The sequence below is a fragment of the Elgaria multicarinata genome, chromosome 5 (genome assembly GCF_023053635.1).
Source record: "Elgaria multicarinata webbii isolate HBS135686 ecotype San Diego chromosome 5, rElgMul1.1.pri, whole genome shotgun sequence".
In the NCBI taxonomy this organism is placed as follows: domain Eukaryota; kingdom Metazoa; phylum Chordata; class Lepidosauria; order Squamata; family Anguidae; genus Elgaria; species Elgaria multicarinata.
In genome coordinates this window covers 44,752,181-44,776,441 of record NC_086175.1, presented here as the reverse complement: position 1 = coordinate 44,776,441, position 24,261 = coordinate 44,752,181, and the positions used below count along the sequence as shown (strand labels likewise).

The following is a 24,261-nucleotide window of genomic DNA, read 5'->3' as shown; positions in this document are numbered from 1 at the left end:
TCTATGGGGGGGGGAAGCGGAACTCCGATTCGGATCTGGAGCTTCGCAGCGAACCGGAGCGGACTATAGGTGGAGTGGAGCCGATCCGGAAGTTGCGAATCTGGAAGAGAAGTGGATTCGGGGGTCCGTGCACACCCTTAGTTGGAATAAGCAACAGCCATTTGTTGAAGCTATTGTATGGAGGGAGAAATAACTGGTTGAAAAGTCACTAAATGATTAATACATATTTTGGTTTCAGTTTTGCCTACTTTACTTTTCCTGCTTTAATTGTAAGAAGAAAAGATGCATGTTCTTATTAAGCGAAAGGCCTGTTTAAAGCTTGTTGTCTTTTGTCTTAAGTGTGGTTAGACAAAACTTACTCTGCAATGGCATAAAGGGTATTGATGAGCTGTAAAATCTTGCTGCTGGCTTTTCATCTAGCATTATAAGGCTGGTATAAAATCAGTGGCAAACAGTGTAACAGTATATAATACTCTCACCAATGAAAACGTTGCTTTGTTTTTTCTTTTATGTGCCGTTTGTCTGTCTTTAAATAAATTGAGAGTGCACTTGGGGAAATGTAATAATGTGCTCTTGTGCAGGGTTTCTTATATAGTAAATAATGTTAAGTAGCAGAACTATAGTGCTCCATTTAAGCTTGCTTGTGTGTGCGTGTGTGTGCGCATGCATGCATTTAAGCCTTGTTTTATAGATTTGATAGGAATTCAAAACATCTGGATTGCACCAGGGTGGGGACAGCTGATGTTGATAGGATAAGCATATGAAAAGGAGGACAGGGCTCCTGTATTATTAACAGTAGTATTGAAAAGGGATTTCAGCAGTTAAAGCTGCAGGAGTCCTGCCCTCTTTTGCATCTGATCACAGCTCCTGCAGCTTTAACTGTTGTGATGAACAGGGACTCTCACCAGGTGCTGCATGCATATAAACAACACCTGCTGAAATTCCCTTTTCTATACAACAGCTAAAGATGCAGGAGCCCTGTCCTCCTTTCCATATAGTGAGCCCATGCATGTACAGCAACTAAAAATAAATGTTAATTTCTGATACATTGAATGTCTCACATGTTCTTTATTTCAGTGATTTTAATATTAATATATTATGTAGAACAGTTCTGTCTTAATTATAAGGTGTAGAATTAGACATGTCACCAGGGCCACGCCCCCTTGGGGTCCGGGCATGTCAAGTTGGCCCTGCCTTGGTGTGGGCATGTTGGGGTGGGCACGCCTCCTTGAGGGTGGCCATATTGTTCTCCTTTTGGGTTTCCAAAATATGGTCAGCTTATTGATGATGGTGCAGTCTTCTCAGCTTTCTCTCGTACAGACTGGTCTTTTTATAAGATTTTGGTCCATGAGCTCAGCTCTTCTTTGTCCATCCTCTGGGTCCTCCTTCTGGCTCCATCCTTCTGTTATCAACCTCATTCTGGATCATGAAGACAGTTCCCAGGTCACTGTGCCCCCTTGTTCATGTCCTTGTTCATGTCCTTGTTCATGTTTCTCTCTCCATTGGCTCAAACTTCACTGAGTCAATGACCTTGTAAGGACTTTTGGCAAGTTCACTTGTTCCTCTCTCCACAGTCGTCGTTCCTCAGAAATTCCATCTGTCTTGGAAACCACCCATTTTTCTTCAGCCTTTGGCCTAATTTCAAAAACATATATAATCTATCTATCCTGAGCAAACCATCTAAAATATAAAGCAGGCTTCTTATGTTAGGAAAGGCCTCATAAGTCTGTCCAAAGCTGACGTCACTGTCTTGTTGTCCAGATAAAATGGAAGAGAAAGAAAAGTACTGTCTATGCTATGCTGAGGACCTTGGAGGAAGGGTGGGATGTAAATGCAATTAATCAATCAGTCAAAGTTTTATTATTCTAGCTTCTTTAAACATTGAAGTCTGCCCAGCCTTGAAGTAGGGGCAACATTATTTTCTTCCTAAAATGGCATTACAGACGCTTCCTTTCTTTACTTGAATGTCCTTGAAGCCAGCGGCACTGAGGAGCCCACTGAACTCTGATGCGGTCCGTATTTTTCCTTCAGTAAAAACCATTAACGTCATGGAGTATAGATGGGCTACTAAGGGCCCAGTTCTATCTTCATCGAGAATTGTTTCTGAGATTAACACTCCACCACCTGTTTCAAAAGATATTTCATTGATTTAGAAAAAAGAAGATATCATTACTTTTTAAATAGCAGTTTGAAGAATACAACTTAATTTTTCAATTTCTCAAGTTAAAGGTAATACAATTTAACATGAGTGGCACCAACATATAAAGGCAGTCCATGGTGAAATCAAAGTAGCTTTGAATAGTAATTATAGACCAAATCCCACTATCGTTTGTTGCTTATATCTTCTCCCCCACGCGTCCTTCCACATTGGATACCAGCAGTCTGTTCAATGGAGGTGTAATTCATGAACCAGAATAGAACTCCTCTATTCACACTGTGCAGTTGCAGAAATCTCCACACTGAGAGAAATGTGTACTTTTTAATAACGCCTGAGAGATGTGCAGCAGCGCAAATACACAGCAACACAAGGAGGGATAAGCACTGTGTCTAATATGCACCCTTGTGCAGAGATTTGTGGGGTTTTTTTTTTTAAAAAAAACACAAGATTGGTGCCAAAACACACCAAGAACAATCAAAACATGTGCAAAAATGGTGGATGGCTCCATTCCACTCACCTCCGAAACTGCTGGACGTGCTCCGGACAGCAGGTTGGCTGTTCGCTGAGCCAGGAGCTCATGCCGAACAGCAACAGCTTTGTAAAGGCAGGGGCACACCAGCCGCGAACTTCAGGGTTGTACCGAGAGAGTCAGCAAAACCGCTACAAAAGCAGTCAGCGAAACCCCGGAATAATGGAGTGGTGGAGCCGAGATCACAGTGGGATCAGCTGTGTGTCATGTGGCCCAGTAGGGACGAGTTCAATATCATCCTGGAATAAATGTCTGGTGTAGACCCAGCCTATGTGCCAACCAAGCCACTGAATCTGTGCTGCTGTGTTTTGTTAATCGCTCTTTATCTGATATGTATTTTTCTGTGTTTTATTATTATACTGTTTACTGATGTTTTGATGGTAGGATTTTGTTGCATTTTATAACTTTTATTTTTAATGTACCCAGTTTTGTATAATGAAAAGCAGGTAATACACTTTTGAAATAAATACATAAATAAATCCCACGAAACTTGAGGGTCCTATAAATAAATTAAAAGGCAATGCATATGGTGAGCCCGAGCATGCAAATTGCAGCTTCTGCTATATAAGTACACCTACCAGGTTTGCAGGCCTTGTACAGTTTAGTTAGCAGCTGCACACACTTCTCATCACCCCAGTCATGCAGGACCCGAGCCAAAAGATATAGGTTAGCTTCAGGAACTGGATCTTTAAAAAAATCCCCTGAAATAAAATAGGTTGAGATTTTTTAAAGTAAGCATATTGTTTTACCAGAAGAATAATGTTTCACCTATAATCACCAGTTATAATAAGATATACATTGCTGTCTGCTGTTGCTCCCAGTGCTTGGCCATCTTGCTTGGTAAGCCAAGCATTACATAAGCCTATCTAGACCTGGTTCACATATAACACTAACCCATAGTTTACTTAACCCATAGTTCGTTGGCCTAGCCAGGGTTTGTCTGGCAGACAATTGAACAAACCATTGTTTGTTTTCTTAGTCCTGGGGTTGTTTGTTTCCCTCTTCCTTCACCCACTGCCTCCCTGTAGCCATAGGAGAGTGTTCTAAATAGGAGTGGAGAGGACAGGTTAATAGTTTCTGCCCTCTTGTTAAAAACTTGATTTGCTGTAGAGCAAAAAGACTTTGCAGTACTGTAGTACTGGCAGGTAGAGCAGCTTTCTTTTCTTTTTTACTACTCTTGCCCACTGCCTCTATAGCCTGGAAAAAACAAATCATGGACAACCCACAATTCTGGGTTCACATGTAGAGGCAACCCATGGTTTAAACAATCCAGAATTCACAACCCAGCAACAAACCCTGACCTGGATCACATGTTACAGCAATTCGTGGTTAAAACAACATATTAAATGGTGGTGCCTTGCGAGAATTAGCAGAGTGCTGCCTCTTGCTCACTTGCCTCTTTGGTTTGCATCTGCTTTCCTAAACAGTTTTAGTTGGGTCATTTAAATCTGTTGGTTCAAACTCTGGGTTTTTGTGGGTTTGAATGCCACAACTAACAACTGGATTCAAACATTATGCCTAACAACCCAGGAATGTTATGTTCCTGAGTTGTTTAGCAAAGCAGATTCGAAGTGGTGAGCAGGCAGGAGGCAGCATTCTCACTTGTGTTTGGCCTCAACAAGCCATGTTTTATACAAGCCATGGGTTGTCATTATGTGGAAACTGGGCCCATGTTTTTTTCTTTCTGGGTTGTTTGTGCTTAACAAGCCATGGTTTGTTAGCAAAGGTGGGTTCTCACGTGACAGCAACACAGAATTTTTTAAAAAACCTATATCATGAATTCGCATGATGTGTAAACCAGGCCATAAATTGTCAAAACGAAGTATACCGTTTGTTAGCGCAGGTGGGTTCTCATATGACAGCAACACAGTATTAAAAACCCTATACCATGGATTAGCATAATGCTTAAACGGGGCCATAAATTGTGAGAACTAAGTATATTTTACCTTCTTGGAAAGTAATCTGGTATTCTTGTGAGAACACAACATGCTTCTTTACTCTTTCTACTACTTCAGGTAGGTCAAAAATTGTCACAGTAGATTTGGGATACAAGGAAATGCATTCCTTAGCCAAGGCACCAACAGCTCCTTAAAGAAAGAACAAAAAGAGGGGGAATTTGAGGGGGAAATTAATATGCTATGAATTTTACACTTCTTACAATTTTTCCTGTGTAGCATGTCAGAGTACTGCATCAGATAGGTGGCTGTACATTACTTTCATAGACAGGGCAAAATGAAGAGTTTACCACTTAATATCTCTTAGGGTTTGATAGTCTAGAATGTGAGTTAGGGGATATAAGAGCAAGGGTGGGCTAGCAAAACATAGTGAGGACATACTATCCAGATTAGAAGCAGCCAAAAGAATATATTATAGACTACAGCCATAGGAGGGTGTTCTAAATAGGAGTGGAGAGGACAGGTTAATAGTTTCTGCCCTCTTGTTAAAAACTTGATTTGCCGTAGAGCAAGAATACTCTAGTTGCCTCCATTATTTCTGACAGCTGTTTTCCCCTATGACTGGACTACACTGAATAGAGACCCTGTTCAGATGACACACTAAGCCATGGTGGTTAAGCATTTTGAGCTAAATATTATGGCTTAGAATGTCGTGTGAACCATTCCTAACCATAGTAGCTACATAACCATGGTTTAAACACACTGACCATTTACTGCAAAAGGGTTAGCCACCTAACCATGGTTTAGTGTGTTCTCTGAACAGGGCTAATGTGATTCAAAAAAATACATCAATGAAGGACAGATTGCTTACCTGTAACTGTGGTTCTTTGAGAACACCCGTACAGCAAGAACAGACAGCGAGAGAACCATGCTGACCTTGCTCAGGCAGGAAAAGTAGGGGTAATACTTGCATACTTGCAATTTGGGAGTTTGTGTAGCCAGAAGGCTGTGGAGTCAGTATCCTGTGTAGACCGACACAGCCAGCAAGGCTAACAGGATATTAGTTCTGTTTATTTATTTATTTATTACATTTTTATACCGCCCAATAGCCGAAGCTCTCTGGGCGGTTCACAAAAAACTTCTGTTGAGTCATTGAGCACTTTTTATCCAGCATATTTGGTTAGGCTGTTGGAGGTGAACTAGATATTAGCTGAACACTATCAGATGTATTTGGTGTTTTGCTCTGTTTTGCATAAGTAGTGCTTTCAATAAACTCCTCCCTTTCATTCAAAAAAGCATTGTCTGTGTTTCCTGTCTCCACCTCATAAGATCCAGGTTCTCCCAGCCTGATCAACTGCTAGAATCACAGAGTTAATTAAATCTAACTCTATCGCCTGTTCCAACATGGCTCTCCCTTTCTAGAACAACCTCCAGCCATTTTCTAGTAAATCAGTAAATCTCACAAACGAAGGAGATAACGAAGGCTAGACATCACCACTTAACCAGTCCTTTGATGATCACAGAATAACAAGGCTGGAAGGGAACCTATGAGGCCAACCAGCCCAACCCCAAAACCATGTAACAAGAAAATCTCTAGCTCCACATAAAGAAAGACTCCTGAGAATGTGTGGTACTTACCTCCCACATCACAAACGAGTGGGAAATTAGAAAGATCAAATGCAGACAATACTTCTTTACCATACAGACTCCAACTATCACCCAGGCCATCAATGAAATTTTGCAACCCTTCCTCTGACCTAGAAATTCAAAAGGGTGGATAAAAATCAATTTCAAAAAATGGATCTTTAAATCTAAATAGGTTATTTTATTTAAATCGATTTTATTTATTTTTATAACACCATAAATAAAATAGGAAATTGCTTTATAACTTAATAAGAGTTACAATTAAATGTTATTATAAACATGCTAAATCAACATCTACAGTCTCATAGAACTGAATTTCCCTATCAAACAAACATTGGCATTCATTTCAGTTTTACATCTCATGAAAATGGCTCTATCCGACCTAACTGCTGTTGCTTCTTGAAAGTTGTAGATGTTCAGTTTTAATAACAAAAATCACATGTAAAAAGACACAGAGCTGGTTTGCATTTTAAACATGATTTAAATTGCCTTGAGTTACATCAGTCCACCCTGATTGGCTGGTAGGAAGCAGACAGAGCATGTCTGGAAACAGCATCTGACTTACATATTACCCTACAAAATACAGCAATACCCAGCCCCCAGCCCCAGACTGGGGGTGGGAGCTGCTCACTACAAAAACAACAAAAACAAAAAAGATAGAGAAAAATGCTAATTTTTTACCTGGAAAAGGCATCAAATATATGATCTGATGAAATGCCATGTATTAATTCACTCTGGTTTTTTCCTTCCCTGGAACAGAACATTTGTTTTAATTGTATGAAAATTAGGCAGCAAAGGTGCCAAATTGAATTTATTTATTTTATTTTATTTATTACATTTTTATACCGCCCAATAGCCGAAGCTCTCTGGGCGGTTCACAAAAATTAAAACCATAATAAAACAAACAACAATTTAAAAACACAAATATAAAATACAGTATAAAAAGCACAACCATGATAAAACCACACAGCAAAAATTGATATAAGATTAAAATACAGAGTTAGAACAGTAAAAATTAAATTTAAGTTAACATTAAGTATTAAAATACTGGGAGAATAAAGGTTGCTGAAATGACGGTGAATGGAAAGGGGCAGCTATATATATTTTTTGTATTAAAAATACATTATATAATTGAAGCTCTAGCACTTTCATTTAAGCATTATTGTGCAAATATTTTAATTTTAAATGTATTGTGGGACCTGCCCATAACTTTTTCTTGTAGGAAACATATCAATATCATAAACAAGAGAGAGAGGGAGGGAGAGATGAAAACGTTTTTCAGCTCTAGTTAAAAGATTGCTTAAAAATTGCGTGACAAATGACAGCCATGTGAAGGGCTATAGTGAAGTTGCTTTTTGCTATATGTTCACTGTCCCATACATCACCGCACTCATCAAAGCTATGCCTCTTGGAAAGCATGAAGAATATTGCTAAATTGCACTCCTATTTTGTTTCTTCATTAAAATTTGATTTTCTATAGGCTGAAAAAGACAGAAGAACTCTTGAGGGAACAACAGGAGAACAATGATTTGATGAACGAACAGAATGAACAACCTAGTTGCTTCCTGGAAATGGAGATGACCAGCCCTAGTCCTATGAGATGGAGACTACCAGCCCCAGCTCTACTCCTCACCTCACAGCATCAGGAAGGTAATGCATATTTGGATAGAAAAATTCAGAGCAGAGCTTCATGTAATTATACTGAGACTTCGGGCTTGTTTTAGCAAGGCACAAATCAGCGAGGTCTGTGTTTCCGTAAAGTCCTTAAAACGAAGGGGACAAAAGATGATGCTTAAAACCCCAGAAAATATTAGGATAACAGATTGATGAAAAAAATTCTAAAATACACATTTTAGCAATTCTTTGCAAAGGAGCAAAGCATGATATTCATTAGCTGCTATTGCATTTCATTTATTTTAGTTATATTTATTAATACTAGAGCTGGAAAGCATCTTCTGTCAAAAATACTGCATTTTTGTCTTATGGCATTTCTCTATAAGAGGCTTCCATAGTGCACTTGTGATTGGTCACTCAAGGAAGATTGTGGGTCCTTTACATGATGTCCTCAACCTCCGTGGCCATGGAAACCTTAATTCTGACTTTTTGCTTTCTTCTTAAAAGATTTTATTATTTTTCCAAAACAAAATCAACAGAGAGAGAGAGAGAGAAAGAATAAGAAAGGAAATAATAAATAAAAAGAAATGAACTGAATTTACATTGAATTAAATTATTGACAGAGGGCAGCACATGTAAACTCCTCATATTTTTCTGCTTTATTTTACAATCTGAGACATATGTGGAATCCATGAGCTGCTTAAAAGTTTTCTTTATAATTCTTCTGTATGTCAAACTTACATTTAGTCTCTTTTACATAATCCAAGGAAAGGTTTGACAAATACTGCTGTGTATGTCCCTGATAGGTATATAGAATAAAATCCTGCCATGTTTTATAAAAAGTCTGATGTTTTGACTTTAGCTAGTTTCAATTAGAATTCCAAGTCTTTTTTCTTATGGGGGAAAATGCACTGTTTTCTCTGCATGGCCCTCCAGCGGTTCCATGTAACTGCATAACACTGCTATATCATAGCTATAGTGCTGCGCATTAAGAATGTTTATAGTGAAACATACAGAACTTGCAGAAAAAGGATATCCCGGAACGGAAAGCACAAGTAAGCATGTGTAAAAGAAGTGGTCTTAATCCTGCAAAGAATCCAGAAGCGGAAGCCCCAGTTAAGGTGCATGATAAAAGCCTGATGTAGAGATGCTCAGAGTCCCTGTGTTTTGTCACTTGTCCAAATATAAGTCTTTGCATATTTGCTATGTGAGTTTGCTTCCTCCTTCTGGAATTGGGGACTTGTAACTCAAGCCTAGAACTCAGAAGGAAGTCCCACTGTGAAAGCCTTACCCTGAAGCACAGGGATGGGGAATGTGTACCAATGCAGATGTTGTGGGACTACAACTATGCTGGGTAGATCTAATGAGGGTTGCAGTTCAACAACATCTAGAGGGCCCCACTTTCCCCAACCCTGCCCTGCTAAGCATGTTTCGGGTGGTGAGGCTTTCAAGGGATCCAGCATTTACCCAGAGTTCAGTTTCCTTTGAAGGCAGTCACTGGGGACTTATGGTGTTTCTGTGATGTAAGGTTAATTTACACACAGATGTAGGCAGAGCAAAAGATGAGGGCTCACAGCATTAACACTAGGGATGTGCTCCGCTTCTCCTCGAACTGGAGAAGCAGGAGTGGAGCGGGGGGCTTCGCCTACCCTTAAGACGGAGGCGAAGAGGATTGGGGGGCCGGCGGAGCGTTGTGAAGAGGATCGAGGTGAAGGCGGATCCTTCGCCTCGATCTGGAGCTCCGCAAGAAAGGTAAGTGGGGTTTACCGGGCCATGCCGCTGTCACTGTTGCACTTGCGGCCCAGACTTCCTGGTTGAGCCACGGGCTCAATTGAAGAAGCCGAGGGACTGCGGACGGACGCAGGTAAGGCCCCCCTCCCCCTTGGTCCATTACTGGGCTCGGCCCGTGGGGCGGATCGGGGGGTCCGCGCACACCCCTAATTAACACACACACCCAACGGGTTTCTGAAGGATGACCAAAGAAAGACTTCAATGGAGAATAATAATTGGTTGTTGTCTTTAAGGTGGAACACAGGTAGACAAAACAGACAGGAGAGGAAACACAAATATCAAAGTAGTTGTGCAGCAAATTACACAAAAAAGCTGCTGGTATGGATGAACTCTGGTAGAAAACATCACTGAAAGCTTTCATCTTCAGCCACTAAGTCAGAATGTTAAAACAACTGGAGTTGCTTCCTTCTTCCTACACGGTTACCTTCCTTCTCCTTCCTCTCCACTCTCAGGAACTTGAACCCCACACAAGCATCCAGCAGCCTCTCCATTCCAGTGGGGCTGGTGCCCAGACGTTCAGCAATAGTTCCTGCAGTAAGGAGTTTCTCTGACTTCAGCAAATCAAATACACCCAACTCAGAGGCAGTAAACATGATCTGGAAACAAAGGCAGAAAAATGCAGAAAAGCTAAGAGTTCACATTATTGACACTCAGGAAGATTACTTAGCCAAGTTCCTGCCCTTAACAAGGAGCAGTGAATCATAGTGGTGAGTAGGCCGTCGGTGAAGTGAGAAGGGCTGGTAAAGAGCAGCAGCATAGCCATGGCAGCAGCACAGCCACGGCTGGGGCCAAGCAGCACACTGATGGGGTGGGGCCAAAGAGGCGGACCCAGCAGTGAGGTCACTCCTTTGTTCTGCCTCCAGTTCAACTTCAGGATCCCAAAGGCAAACCTCCCATACATCTCCAGGATTGCAGTTGCTGTTGCTGACTTCCCCAAGAGTAAATCCATGGGGAAAGTGATCACTGAGCTCGCAAAAGAGTTCCACAAGATGGGCTTGATGAGGAGCAAGCCCCCAACCCTGCCCACAAAGGAGGAGCAGGCAAAAGGCCTCAAAACGCCAAATGGGTAAGACACTGGGTAGGAAGAGCAGCGGAAGCGGAGCAAACTTGCCTGTTTGCTAGGAGGTTTGGCGATCAAAGCGCAGAGGAGGGAGGTGGCCCTGAGGGGAAAGGAAGCTGAAGGGTATGAGGCTGCAAATGAGCAACTAGGCCAGCAACAGACCATGAGTTTCTGTTCCCTCCTGTTGAGGAAGCAACATATTATCCCCCCTTTTTAATTTTTGCCAGGTCAGCCAGGCTGAAGGCAAAGGGTAGAATCACACACACACACTTGATACAGCATGTGGCAGCCACCATTGGAAAGGGACAGGGCACATGGCGGTCGCCATTTTATAAATGGAACAAGCCCTGTGTTGGTGGCAGCACAAGCCAAGTTCCTCCCTTAATGGGGAACAGTGGACGGAGAGGCGCGCTGGCTGGCAGCAAAGGGAGAAAGGCTGGTGGAAAGTGGTGCGGTAGCTCAGACCCAGCAGCAGCATCTCCTTCCCAGGAGGGGGCTGCTGAGCCAATCAGCACGATGAGGGGGTGTGGCCAAAGAGGCAGACCCGCCAGAGTGAGACCTCTCCTTTGTTCTGCTTCCCTTGCATTCCTCCCTTGGGGCTCCAGGATTACAGTTGCCAGCTTCCCCACCCACTTAGAGTGGCCATATGAAAAGGAGGACAGGGCTGCAGCTATATTGTGACCAGATTTAAAAGAGGGCAGGGCACCTGCAGCTTTAACTGTTGTGATGAACAGGAAATTTCACCAGGTTCCCCGTATATACAAATGACACCTGCTGAAATTCCCTTTCCAATACAACTGTTAAAGATACAGGAGCCTTGTCTTCCTTTTCATATGGTCACCCTAGCACCCACCCACTCCTGGTAGTAAGATGTCTTGCAGTGGCAGTAGTAGTCTGGGAAGGAATTTTATGTTGGGTTATTGCCAGAACTTTTCTCCTTCTGGAACTCTGTTTGTGCTCAGAAACAAACACACATCACACAGGTCTTACACAGCAGAGCTGGTTTATTTCCTTCAGGCTTCTGTGCAGTTCAATTCAGATCAGTTCAGATCAGCACACTGAGGCATACACAGAGAGCAGTGATCATAGAGCAGTGATCAGTAAGCAGTGATCAGTGAGCAGTTCCATTTTACACAAGTGAGAAACTATATACAGATCTACACAATTTTTATCTACATTACATACAGCTGCGATGAGGCTAACTTAGAACCTTGGCAAGGTTCCCAGAACAGCCTCTATCTCAAGGTAATTGCCCACAGATAGTCTTTCTCTGTTTAACCCTGAGATAGCCATACACACACAATTTTAATGACTAAGCAAGTATTTCTTTTCATATACTTAACAGTCCTCTTCTTGCGCATGTTGTTTAAATTGTGTTACAATCTGAGACTTAGCTTTAAAGCATTTCTTTGTGTTTTATCATTGAACATTTTACCTGTCTTTTCTCATTTTGTTTTATTTTGAATATTCATTTACAGGTAATGGCTTTACAGCTTTCAGGTAAAGGTACTAGCTTTTACGTTTCATTTTTTTCTATTGCTCTGATTTCTTCTGATATTGCTTCATGCCAGCTCTGAGCTTCTGTAGGTTCTATCTTTTGAATTTCTTCAAATGAAGTAGGTTCATAGGCTATCAGTAAAGCTCTATGAGAAACCTGTTTGCTTTGGTATTCATCTGAATAACGAATTGGAGCTTTGCGTTCTTTTTTTGGTCGTCTTGGCATAGTTATAGGCATAGTTTTTTCTTTTACAGTTTCTTCCCCCTCCCTCTCTTGCTGAGATTGTTCAGGAATTTCTTCTGTTTCTATAGCTTTCTGTTCTACAGGCAAACTTACATACTGTTTTGTTTTTTGCATTTGTTCATGAAAAACTACATCTCTGCTCACAATTACACTTTTGTGATATGGAGACCACAAACGATAGCCTTTTGTTTGTGTATCATATCTCAACAGTTTACATTCTAAACCTCTTTGAGCTAGTTTTCTTGGTCTGTTTTCTTTCTGAACATGAGCAAAACATTTACTTCTAAAAACCCGTATATGTGACACTCTAGGTTTTCTTTTGTAAAACATTTCATATGGAGTTTTTTCATGTACAGAGTGGTAAAGCCTGTTTAACAAATAATTTGAGGTGGACAAAGCTTCTGCCCAGAACAGGTTAGACAATCTTGACTCTTTCAATAGAGCTCTTAACATGTTCTGTAAGGTTCTGTTTTTTTTTTCTGCAATTCTATTTTGAAATGGTGAATATGGAGCAGTAAGGTCAAGTTGTATACTCTCATCACTGAGGAATTTTTTAAATTGGTTGCTGAGAAATTCACCTTCCTGGTCCGTTCTTAGATTAGCTATAGGTTCTTTAAATCTATTTTTATTCTACTTAACAAAGGCTTTAAACTTTCTAAAAGTTTCACTCTTCTGTTTTAACACATACACAAATCTAAATCTACTGTAATTATCAACAATAGACAAGAAAAATCTGTTTCCTCTTTGACTTGTCTCAAAAGGACTTGTAAGATCTGCATGAATTAATTCAAAAATTCTTTTTGTTGTTCTCTCACTATGTTTTGGAATGTTTGACTTATGACACTTGGTTTCACTGTATACATTACATTCTACATAGTTAGAACATGGTTTGATTTTCACTCTTTCACACAATTCTGGAATCTTAGAAATTATTTTATAGTTAGCATGACCAAACCTTTTATGAGTTAAATGGATACACTCTTGGTGTGGTTTGCAATTGGCTATTGTTTTTGTTGTGACTTTGCTGGCTACAACTTCATTTTCTGTACAAGTATTAATCACATACAAAGATTCTTTCATTATTTTTTGTATACACACTTTGTTTCTTTGTTTTATAGTACAATTTTCTTTAGTAAAACAAACCTCATACCCCATTTCTGTTAACTGAAACACACTTAGAAGGTTTGTTTCTAATTCTGGTACATATAAAACACTTTGTAGTTCAACTCTTAGACAATCAAAATATACATTATTCACACCACAAATCTGGATTTTTGTTCTATTTGCAAGGGTAACACACTTTTGCTCTGAAGTAGAAGTTTTTAAGGTAACAAATGAAAGTTTGTCTTTTGCTATACTTATTGAAGCTCTAGAGTCTAAAAACTAAGGATTCATTGTTTCTTTGACTCTTGCTAGAAGACACTTCTTTGTTGATTCAGCTTCATTCATGTTGTTTTCTTCTCTCTACTTTGTTGTCGACTGCTTTTTCTTCTTCTTGTTGCAATCCCGCCTTAAGTGTCTTGTGGAACCACAGTTAAAGCATTTCTTTGCCTTTAATGCAGCCACCACGTCAAAAGTTTTATGGCTTTGTTGAAATTCAGCCACAGGATGTTTAAGGCTCTGTTGTTTTGAAGCTTGTCTTCTTTCATAGGTTTCTAGTAGTTTTTTAGCTACATACTCGAGGGTTAAATTTTTCTCTTCTTGACTTTCTATCATGGTGACAACCGCATCGTACAATGAATCAAGACTTGACAAAATCACATAGACTTGGTGTATAGTTGTAAACTCTATCCCTCGTGCCCTGAGTTGATTGAAGATTTCTCTCATGCTTTTTAAATGGTTTGACATAGACTCCTCTGGTTTCAGCTTCATTCCATACAGCTTCCGGGTTAAAATTATTTTATTGCTTGCTGTTTCTCTTTGATATACAGCTTGTAGCGCATTCTAGCACTCTTTTGATGTATTCAAAAACTGAATGAAGGAAATTTGAGAGTCTTCTACAGCTAATGCAATAACTGCCATTGCTTTTGCATCGTCTTTAAACTATTTAGCATTCTGTGGATCTGCTCTATCTGGTGGATCCTCTGTGACTACATACCACAGTTCAGCCTGAATCAGATATATTTGCATTTTGTAAGACCATAATGCATAGTTAGAGTCATTCAGCTTTTTTAACAATTGATGCAAACCAGACATATTAGCTCTTGCCATTCTCTCTGCTTTAGGAATTGGTATCTCACCGTCCTCCTGCTCAGAGTCTTCTTCAGAGTCAGCTGACTGAGATTTTTCTTCACTTTGCAGTACTGGCTTCAGCTTGATGTCTTTTTTCATCAACAGTTTTCTGTTTTAGCAGACTCCTGGTTCTGGTTCTGATACTGCACCGTTCCCACCAAGTTCTGGTTCTTCTGCCTGGGTTAGGCTGGCGTAGACTTGCCTGGACTGGACTGGACTGGGCCCATAACCTTTGTTGGGTTATTGCCAGAACTTTTCTCCTTCTAGAACTCTGTTTGTGCTCAGAAACAAACACACATCACACAGGTCTTACACAGCAGAGCTGGTTTATTTCCTTCAGGCTTCTGTGCAGTTCAATTCAGATCAGTTCAGATCAGCACACTGAAGCATACACAGAGAGCAGTGATCATAGAGCAGTGATCAATAAGCAGTGATCAGTGAGCAGTTCCATTTTACACAAGTGAGAAACTATATACAGATCTACACAATTTTTATCTACATTACATACAGCTGCGATGAGGCTAACTTAGAACCTTAGCAAGGTTCCCAGAACAGCCTCTATCTCAAGGTAATTGCCCACAGATAGTCTTTCTCTGTTTAACCCTGAGATAGCCATACACACACAATTTTAATGACTAAGCAAGTATTTCTTTTCATATACTTAACATTTTACCTGCACAGCAATTGGCAAAGACTGTGCAAGGGTTTTGCCTTCCCCATTGCAAGATATGTTGATCTGGACTATCAGTATATTCTGTGTGGATTCTTCATTTTATAACATTTCTCACAATTTACATAGGTGTGATAGGCATTGGGTTGGATCCATTGGTGAGGGGGAATGGGATTGGCCTCCCTGCTCCCCCATGGTGAGGATTCCCATAAGGGATCTCGGGGACATGGCACCAAGACCAGACTAGCATGGGGGCTGCAAGCTGGCCACGTCCAAGGAGGTGGAAAGAGGTTCACAGTAGCAGTCCACGCTGTCGTGTGTTCCTGGCCACTGGCTAGGAAGAGGAATTGGTCAGCAAGTGAGCTGGCCTATTACAGGATCCACGCCCTGTGCTGCCGCCAAGCCTATTGAAGTGACTCAATAACATTGTGTCCAATTTATTGCTCAGTTATTCCTGTGTGTCTAATTTGTTCTCATCCCTTTGCCAGCTGGACCCAATAAGCGCTGCTCTCACAAGTACAAACAACAATAGCTAAGGCATGAGTTACTACTCACTGTATGTGCACTGCTCCCCCGCCCCCACCTGGCCCAACTAAACTTATGGGTGGCTGCTATACTTTGAGGAGCTGCCCTACGGAAGGCCATTCTGCCTGCATAAGTTAGGAGCACCAGTTACCCTAGCCCCCACTGTCCTTCACAGAAGGCTGCTGGCTTTCCCCGCTATGGTGACCGGACCTGGAAAACCCTGGAGATCTACTGAAAAACGAGGATCTCTGGGGCACCTGAGACGGGCCCCCAATTTACTGGGGAAAGGCCTGGTCTCCAGCCCTGCCTATTGCCTCTCGTTGCACATCTGTGGCTTTTCTTTGTCAGCGTGCTGGCGCCGACCAAGAAAAGCCTCAGATTGACACGAGGGGTGGGGCTGGAGGCCACATTCCCAGAAGTGCGGGAACATGGCCTCCAGCCCCGCTCCTCGCACATCTGGAACTTTTCTTGGCTGGCGCAAGAAAAGCCTCAGATCGACGTGACGAAGCAATAACCTGCAATAAGCAATATCCCAAGCTACAAGTGTACAGCCTAGCTGGACCATTGGGAGGCTTTGGGGAGGGGGGAGAGAGAGAGAGAGAGAGAGAGAGAGAGACAGAGAGAGATTTTTTGAGGCTGGAGGCTTTGGTTTGTCTGCAGTGACTTAGAGTGAGAGACAACAGAGGCTGCACAGACAACCCAGAGACATCTATTGTAACTTAGCCCCATGATGCTGGCATGAAACGCAGGGCATTAGGAAGAGGGTCTCAGAGTTGCGTGTTTGTGCAGGAAGTAGACAGGAGTTCAAAGTCTGGATGTGCAAAGTGGTGCCAACACACAATCCTTGAGAAGCTAATGTATATAAGTGAGAAGTGTGAATGGGCATTGTAGTGTTCACTGCCACAACACCCACCCTAATGTTAGAGTAGAGAAACTTGTGACAATTATACACAAGCTTATTTTACAAAGCCAGCCATCTGGCCGGCCAGTAGCAAACCCTGTTAACAACAACAGCAGCTTTCAATAAGTGAAGATACAGTCAGAAAAGATATTTGAGGGAAGGGGAGAATGTATCACACAGAGTATAGCAAAAGCTTCAAAGTACAGCAAAACCTACAAAAGTAGGAGTGAGTGAAGTTAATTTCAGATACGTTGAATCTTTCACTTGTTCTTTATTTCAGTGATTTTAACATTAAGATGTTATGTAGAACAGATTTGTCTTAAATGTGTGCTCTAAAATCAGACATGTGACCAAGGCTATGTTCGGGTGGGCACACCCCCTTGGGGGCCGACCATGTTGTCCTCCTTTTTGGTTTCCAAAATACGGTCACCCTACTTTACATACTTTGTTCTAGATTTTAAGGCTGTTTTATTGATCCCTCTGCTTTTTGTTGTTTTGCATTGTCCTTTATTCTTTTAAATTTTCAATGGGAAGCGGTATATAAATATTGTAAATAAATAAATAGACATTTGTATTGTATTTTATTTTTTTAACTGTTTTATGGTTGTTGGGGTTTTATTTAAAGTCTTTATAACTATTGTACTTTGCCCAGAGAACATTAGCTTTTGGAAGGATTAGAAATGTAATAAAATAAAGTAGGAATAAGCAACCTCACATCCCTGGGCCACATCTGACCTATCACTTAATTCCATCTGGCCCACAGTGAAGAGAGTGGCTGGTTTGGTGCCACAACCCAAAGGTCTTCTGAGTGCTCAAACTGCTTCCCCTTCTCCTGGAAATCACTCACCCCACCCCACCCCTGACCGTTCCTGAGGAAAGGGCCACGGAGAGGTGTGCCGAGTTGGTGCCGGTGCTGGAAGGGGCTGCCGCGTCCAACCTTCCCTTAAGAGAGACAAAGAGGGGGAATAGACAGGGAACAGAGTGGGGGATCAAAGGTAGAAGAGAGAGGGCCCACTGAGATGGCTGAAAGCTGCTGCTGCTGCTACAAGGTGAGGCAGAGGAAGAAGCAAGGAGCCCCGAGGGAAGGGAAGTAGAAAATGGTTCCCCACTTCCAGGGGAACATCAGTATAATTGAACTTGAATTGATCCACACTTCATCAGAATATCTAAGAGAAAGGAACTTTTTGCAAACATGTCTGTAGTGAGGCAGTGAGAATAATTTATTATTATTTATTTATTTATATAGCACCATCATTGTACATGGTGCTGTACATAGTAAAAAAATAAAACAGCAACACCCTGTCATATCGTCTTAGATTATAATAAAATCATAATAAAACATTAAGAAAGGGAAGAGAATGCACCAAACAGGCACAGGGGGCAATAAAATTAACAGTGTGAAAGTAAGAACAAAGTCAAATTCTAAAAGCTGTAGAAAAAAGAAAAGTTTTCAACTGGGCTTTAAAAACAGTAATTGAACTCATGATCCGCAAATGCTCTGGGAGATAATTCCAGGCATAAGACACAGCGAGAGAAAATGGACAAAGCCAAGCAAGAGAAGTCAAGACCCTTGGGCAGGTAAGAAACATGACATTCGGTGAGCGAAGAGCACGAGCGGGGCAATAATGTGAGATGAGAGAAGAAAGATAGGAAGGAGCTAGACTGTGACAAGCTTTGAAAGTCAACAGGAGAAACTTATAATGGATTCTGAGGTGAATTTAGATCATAGAATCATAGAATCATAGAATAGCAGAGTTGGAAGGGGCCTACAAGGCCATCGAGTCCAGATGTATTTCATGAAATTTTTTATATTGCATAATTTAAAATAATTCCTTTATTTGTGTTCTGCTTTATTTTCCAGCTCACTTGGTGTTAGAACAAAACAAATATTTGCAGGCATTACCCACTGACCTTACCTTTGAAACAATAAATCCGTGCTGGTGCTGAAATAAGGTTTTAATGGCAGAATTCATTCTTCCTCTGTGTTTGGCCAGACACAACGGGGTCTTCAGCAGCTGAATCACTTGTTTTTTCTTGAGGTGAAACAGACTCTTCACTGTCACAACAAAGGCTTCTCCAGAATTTCTTTTCTGAAAAAGCTCCAGAGCTCTCCAGAATGTTCCCTTCTAAAATGAAATTATAACTCAAAAGGGGGGAAAGAGGAAAGTTCTGGCTTGCTGGTTTCAGGAAAACGTGCAATCGTGACGTTATAGCATAGAAGGAGTAAAGAAAAAAATAGTTGGAAATTCTCTAATTGGGAAGGTGGAAAAAGATATAAATGACTTTAGGAGAGAAAATGGACATAGAAAGGAAATGGTACAGCAAAGTTACTATGACGTAGAGAAACCAGAAATCTTGACACAGTGGGAGAGGTGTTAGGAAACAGAAAGAATTCAGGACAATGGAGGACACAAAACGGCTTACCGGTGGAAGTTCCAGGGAAAGAAGCTGAAATAGCAGAGTTTGTTGCACTCAGCTTTTGCTCCTTTTATTGACTACTAATATTTGAGAAAGAACTTTAAAAAAGAACAACCCTCTCTCCAAAAGGGTTGGAACTTGTTTAGGATAAAACAGACAACCTAATAAATCATTTACAAAAAATTTCGGAACCATGTAAGCAAAATTTGTGCAATTGCATAATGATCAATGTCCTTGGCAGAAAGAGAGCTCCATCATACCTTCACATTTGCCCTGGTTTTCCCATAAATTATACGCCTTCGTTTCTATAGGGTATGAAAGCCTGGGCCCTTATATCTATGCACTTTTATGTATCATTCATCTTTACACCTCTCCTCTCCTGCGCACCAGTGTATCAATGTTGTTCCATTGAGATGCACTCTCAGATCTCCTTTGTGCCCCCCTACAGTTCACTGGTTGATGGTAGTTGGACACCTCACCCTCCCTAGTAATCGACATGGGGCACTCAATGTCCCTCATCTTGACGACTATGATAATGCTGCATGTGGCCACACGAGACGCAATGCCACCGCATTGACGCTTCTTCCGACCATCTACATCAGAAAGAGCGCAGTTGTGGGCTTTCCAGGCGCCAGCCATCCCCACCTACCTGAACACTCACATGGTTAGTCCAGGTGCGCCTGGGAGCATCCACACTCCCTCTTCTGTGATTAGTGAGTGTTTCAAGGGGGAAAGGGGTCTGATGTGTGTGTGGTTTTAGCTGTAAAAGCAAAGGATCGCATTTACAACTAACTGGGGAGGACAAGGGGGAGGAACGGGGTGCTACCTCCCTGGCAGGATTTCCACACACACCCTTTAATTTTTTTTTTCATAACAAGGCTCAGAGCCTTGCTCCAATCTAGAAAAGTCAGGGTAAGTACCCAACTATTTGTAGTGTGAAGCTTTGGGGGCTTTGCCCTTGGATTGCTTCAGAGTGATGACTGCATCATGTAGATCACCTGCCGCCATTCTGATGCAATCCTGTGGCAAAGCGCCCATGTAGCTGAGCCCCAGGTCTTGCACTGCTTTTTCCTAGGAAGTAGCTTCTCTTGTTACTGAACTCACTTCGGGAAAACTCTGTTTCTCTCCTATGTACTCTCGTGGTTATTCCCTGTTGCCTAGGCTACGCCTGTTCCCCTCAACCTGCCTGGGGGCTTTGGAGCGGGAACTGGAGAGGGTTGCAGGATTGTGTAAATCCCATTGATTTCAACTGCATTTACATCCAATTCATACTAAAATCTCCTGTATGCTTACCTTTGAGTAAACCCCATTGAACAGAGACAGGCTTACTAAAATGGGGTTTCCTCAAAGGTAAGCATGCATGGGATTTTAATATGAATTGGATGTAAATGCAGTTAAAATCAGTGGGATTTACTCTTGAGTAAGGGAACCAGCAGATCTCTATTTAATAAACTTGAAAATGCACAGCTTAGCATGATCAAGGGATCGATCCTTCGCACTTGCAGACTACCAGGAAAAGGGTTTAAGGGGGAGAATTAAAAAAATTCTCCCTCTTCAACATCCAGTGTTGCATTTATGGCTTGGATTACCTTGTTGCAAATATCTATGGCAGCTAATATTTTGCACCACATGGCTGACGTTAACACACAGGCAAAAGATGTCACATATAATAAAACTCCATGGACTTCATTTCTTGTTTTGGCCATCAAATTTAGTTCTAGGAGGTCTTCCAGTGCTACAGGGAGATGGGGAAGTGCCCTGTTACCGTCTGTGGAAGTGCAGGTGCCAGGCATGGGGAAGACCTACTTACCACCAGTATCCCCATTCATGCCAGTGTGCGGGGGCACCCACAAGGATCCCCCCACTGGGGCATTTTGTTTGGTTTTTTGCTCTCATAACCCCATTTGGACAAATAGGGTTATAAGAACAAACAAACAAAAAGGGAAAGGAAATAGGGGAGGGACATGCTGGGGTGGGAGGAGATACACAAAGGGTCCCCCCACAGGGGGCATCCCTTCCCTCCTCTGCCCCACACCTCCCTACTTCCAAGTAAGCCTCTTCTCCCAGATCGGAGCTGAAAGGCTTTGTCCCAAGGCTTGATGTTGATTCCAGGTGTGTGAGTGGGCAGCTGCTTAAAGGCCCCAACTGGGGCAGAGGAGGGGAAAGTGTGTCATTCCTACCCACATCCCACTGCTCCAATATGGGCCTTTTGTATAATGTATGGGAATGGCAAGCTTTCCCCTTTAAGGCCCTGATTGGAGCAGGGCGGGGAGTGTGCTTTCCAGGGCCTCCAGAAAGTGTGCTTTCCCTTCCACTGCAGTCGAGACTTTACAGGTGAAAGTGTGTTATTCTCAGACATAGAAAATTATAGAAAATCCCCGGACACCCATGAGAGAACAAAAACCTGGACAAATCCAGGGAAATCTTAACAGTTGGTCGCCCTAGATATGGAGTCAGAACTGGGGCTGTTTCCAGCATTGCAGTAATAGTGCAAATAGAATCCATAGGAAAGCAGGCAATGGGTCTAACAACTGGAGAAAGTGGAAGCAGAGCTTCCAAGTACATTGGATTTTTTGTGGTGCAGATACAAAGGATGAAAGATTCCAGGCTGCTCTCTTTGTGCATGTGTCTGGAGAAGAGCTCAGGGAGATTTTCAACACCTTTCAGTTTACTGAAGAGTCTGATAAACAAGTAATCACAGTTGTTATGACCAAATTTAAGGCCCACTGTGCTCCAAAAGAGAATGTGACTTATAAATGACACAATTTTTTTACCAAGACCTGGAAGGAAGGAGAAAGGATTGATCCCTAGGATAAAGATTTGAACATCTTGGCAGAAACATGTGAGTTTAAAAGCATCATCAGATCGGGGGAGGGGGGGGATATCATGTTTCCCTACCATCATTTCCCCTCCAGCTTCTGTCCCACAATACTTCCTGTTTTTTCACATGGGGAAGTAAGATGAAGTAAACAATGACCACATGGCCTATTCAGCGGGCATGTTTATTGCAAGTTTTTCTCTGCACACAGCAGGAAATTGCAGCATGTGACTTTTAGAGGCTAAGGGGAAGTTTCAGTGCCGGGTAAGTTATAGAGTTAAACATCAGGTTAGGGTTAGGGTTGGAAAGTCCTGGCTCTGTCAGTAGGGAATGGGAGCTTGGTAGGGGCTAGCCTCACCAGACAAACTGAGCAGGCCACCAGGATAGCTTGCCTACTGACTCTTAGAGGCTGGAGGGATGTCCCAGTGGCACCTGAGGGTTAGGGTGAAGCTGTAGGTTGGAGTTATTGTTAGGGTTTGGGACTGTATGGCCTGGTGGCCTGCAAAACCATGGATGCCTGCAAAGGCTTCTGGGTGAACGGCTGCTTCTGCCTTTAAGCTAGCAAACTGTTATTTCAGCCTGTACATTCCTTTGTGTTATGGGAAAGATGAGTCAAAGCACACAGTTACAGTGATCTCATGAGAACAGCAAGAAGTTTATTTGAGTAGGCTGGAAAACTCTTAACAAGCTGACATTCCAGCCCCTACATCCAATTAGTAAGTGCATCTGGGTAAAGAGAAGAGCCTTATGTGTGCCAACGAAATGCCAAGTTGTGCCTTGTTTATCACAACATGATATAACCTTAGCATAGATGCTTATGGTGAGAAGAGCTTCCTTGTTATTAATCCACATGTATGATTGATCACTCTCTGAAGTTGGCAGCAATGCCAGTCCAGTTAAACTATAACTAAACTTGTGCCCAGGGGGTGGGCGTTTAGATTTCTCCTGTGCAGGAAGCTTTCGTAGCCTAGTCCACCTTTATGTAGAATAGGCCTGATGTGCTGAAACTATTCTAACAAAGACTGTCTCCTTGTAACTAAACTTCTGGATCTGGATGACTTTCTCCTCTCCTTGGTCACCCTCAAAGAACCTGGAAGCTCACAGCTGGAGCTTGGCAGGGGGGAAACAGGGACAGACTGGGTGGGATACCAGGACAGCTTGCATTTGCAAGGGCTTGTATTTGCAGAGCGGCAAATGCATGCAGGAGCTCAAAGGTAAGTTTCCTGCAAAGTCCTCAGCACAAGATGAATCCTGCAACAAGTTTGGCAACATCCACAATCCCAGACATTTCCCAGCATGTTGGGCTAACCGTTTTAACGGTTCAGGAAAACCTGTCTTTGCACAGGCAAGCAAGCAATTCAGCCCCAGGCCAGGACCTTAATTCTTTGTTTGCAGGCCCTGTATTTGCAAGCCAGACTGCAGAGCAAAAAGCATCGAGTGCTCTCTGGTGTGAAGAGGTCACTGTTGCTGGAAAGCCCCTTTTCTTTCAGACTGGACAGTGGTGCAGGTGTAAACACTATTCCAGGAGACAAAGCTAGCCTATTGCAAGGAAAGGTGCAAAAACTCTACCAGGTATAGCATAGAATATTTATTTCTTACCCACTTCTCCCTCTGGTTCAAGGCAGGGAACAATGTTAATTACAAAATCACAATAAAATGCATAAAACTGGTTAAAAACATATAAAACTGGTACGTTATTAAAATAACAATTGGACATTCTTAAAGACATCTGGGTAGGCCTGCCGGAAGAGATCAGTCTTTGTGGGTTTCTTAAACTGGGCAAGACTATTAAGTCCACAAATCTCTCCCGGCAGGCCATTCCACAGTTTGGGAGCAGCAGAAGAGACGGTCCTCTGGGTAAAAGTTTTGGCTGACTGTAGTAAATTCTTCCCAAGAGACCTAAGTGTGTGGGGCAGATTGTATGGGAGAAGGTGATCCTGCAGGTCACCTGGACCCAAACCACGTAGGGCTTTGAAGGTAATTACTAACACTTTGTACTTCATCTGGAAACTAATTGGCAGCCAATGAAGTGATTCTAAAGTTGGTGTAATCAGGTCACCCCTAGGTGTACCGGTGACCAACCTGGCTGCCATATTTTGAACTAGTTGAAGTTTCTGGACTAGGTACAAAGGTAGCCCTATGTACAGGCCATTGCAGAAGTCAAGCCTCGAAGTTACCAGCAGGTGCACTACCATCTTTAGGTCTTCTAACTCTAGGAAGGGGCACAGCTGGTGTATCAGGCAGCAAAGCTGATAGTAGGCACCC

At 42.1% G+C, this 24,261-nt stretch overlaps 1 protein-coding gene across 2 annotated transcripts; it reads right to left on the bottom strand.

The window, feature by feature from the left end:
* Positions 1 to 1,062: 1,062 nt before the first annotated feature.
* On the bottom strand, positions 1,063 to 19,267 carry LOC134398754 (acetylserotonin O-methyltransferase-like). 2 transcript variants are annotated; one of them, XM_063126239.1, is made up of 9 exons: positions 19,185 to 19,267; positions 18,677 to 18,886; positions 10,056 to 10,227; positions 7,860 to 7,989; positions 6,908 to 6,976; positions 6,221 to 6,339; positions 4,634 to 4,774; positions 3,266 to 3,388; positions 1,063 to 2,124 (listed from the first exon to the last, which is right to left on the bottom strand). In XM_063126239.1, exons 2-9 carry the CDS (start codon positions 18,731 to 18,733, stop codon positions 1,916 to 1,918), a joined length of 1,020 nt encoding a protein of 339 aa, XP_062982309.1. In that variant the 5' UTR covers positions 18,734 to 18,886; positions 19,185 to 19,267; the 3' UTR covers positions 1,063 to 1,915. The 2 variants fall into 2 exon arrangements, with proteins under 2 accessions (XP_062982309.1, XP_062982308.1); XM_063126238.1 differs by having other exon boundaries at positions 18,677 to 18,903; positions 19,185 to 19,252.
* Positions 19,268 to 24,261: the final 4,994 nt, after the last annotated feature.

Excerpts from the sequence above, each read along its gene's own strand:
- LOC134398754 (XM_063126239.1), bottom strand. The coding sequence starts at position 18,733 with ATGAATTCTGCCATTAAAACCTTATTTCAGCACCAGCACGGATTTATT. Across the intron at positions 10,228-18,676 it reads ACGGATTTATTGTTTCAAAG|ATCATGTTTACTGCCTCTGA; the intron begins GTAAGGTCAGTG and ends CTTTGTTTCCAG. Across the intron at positions 7,990-10,055 it reads GGAGAGGAAGGAGAAGGAAG|GACTTTACGGAAACACAGAC; the intron begins GTAACCGTGTAG and ends CTTCGTTTTAAG.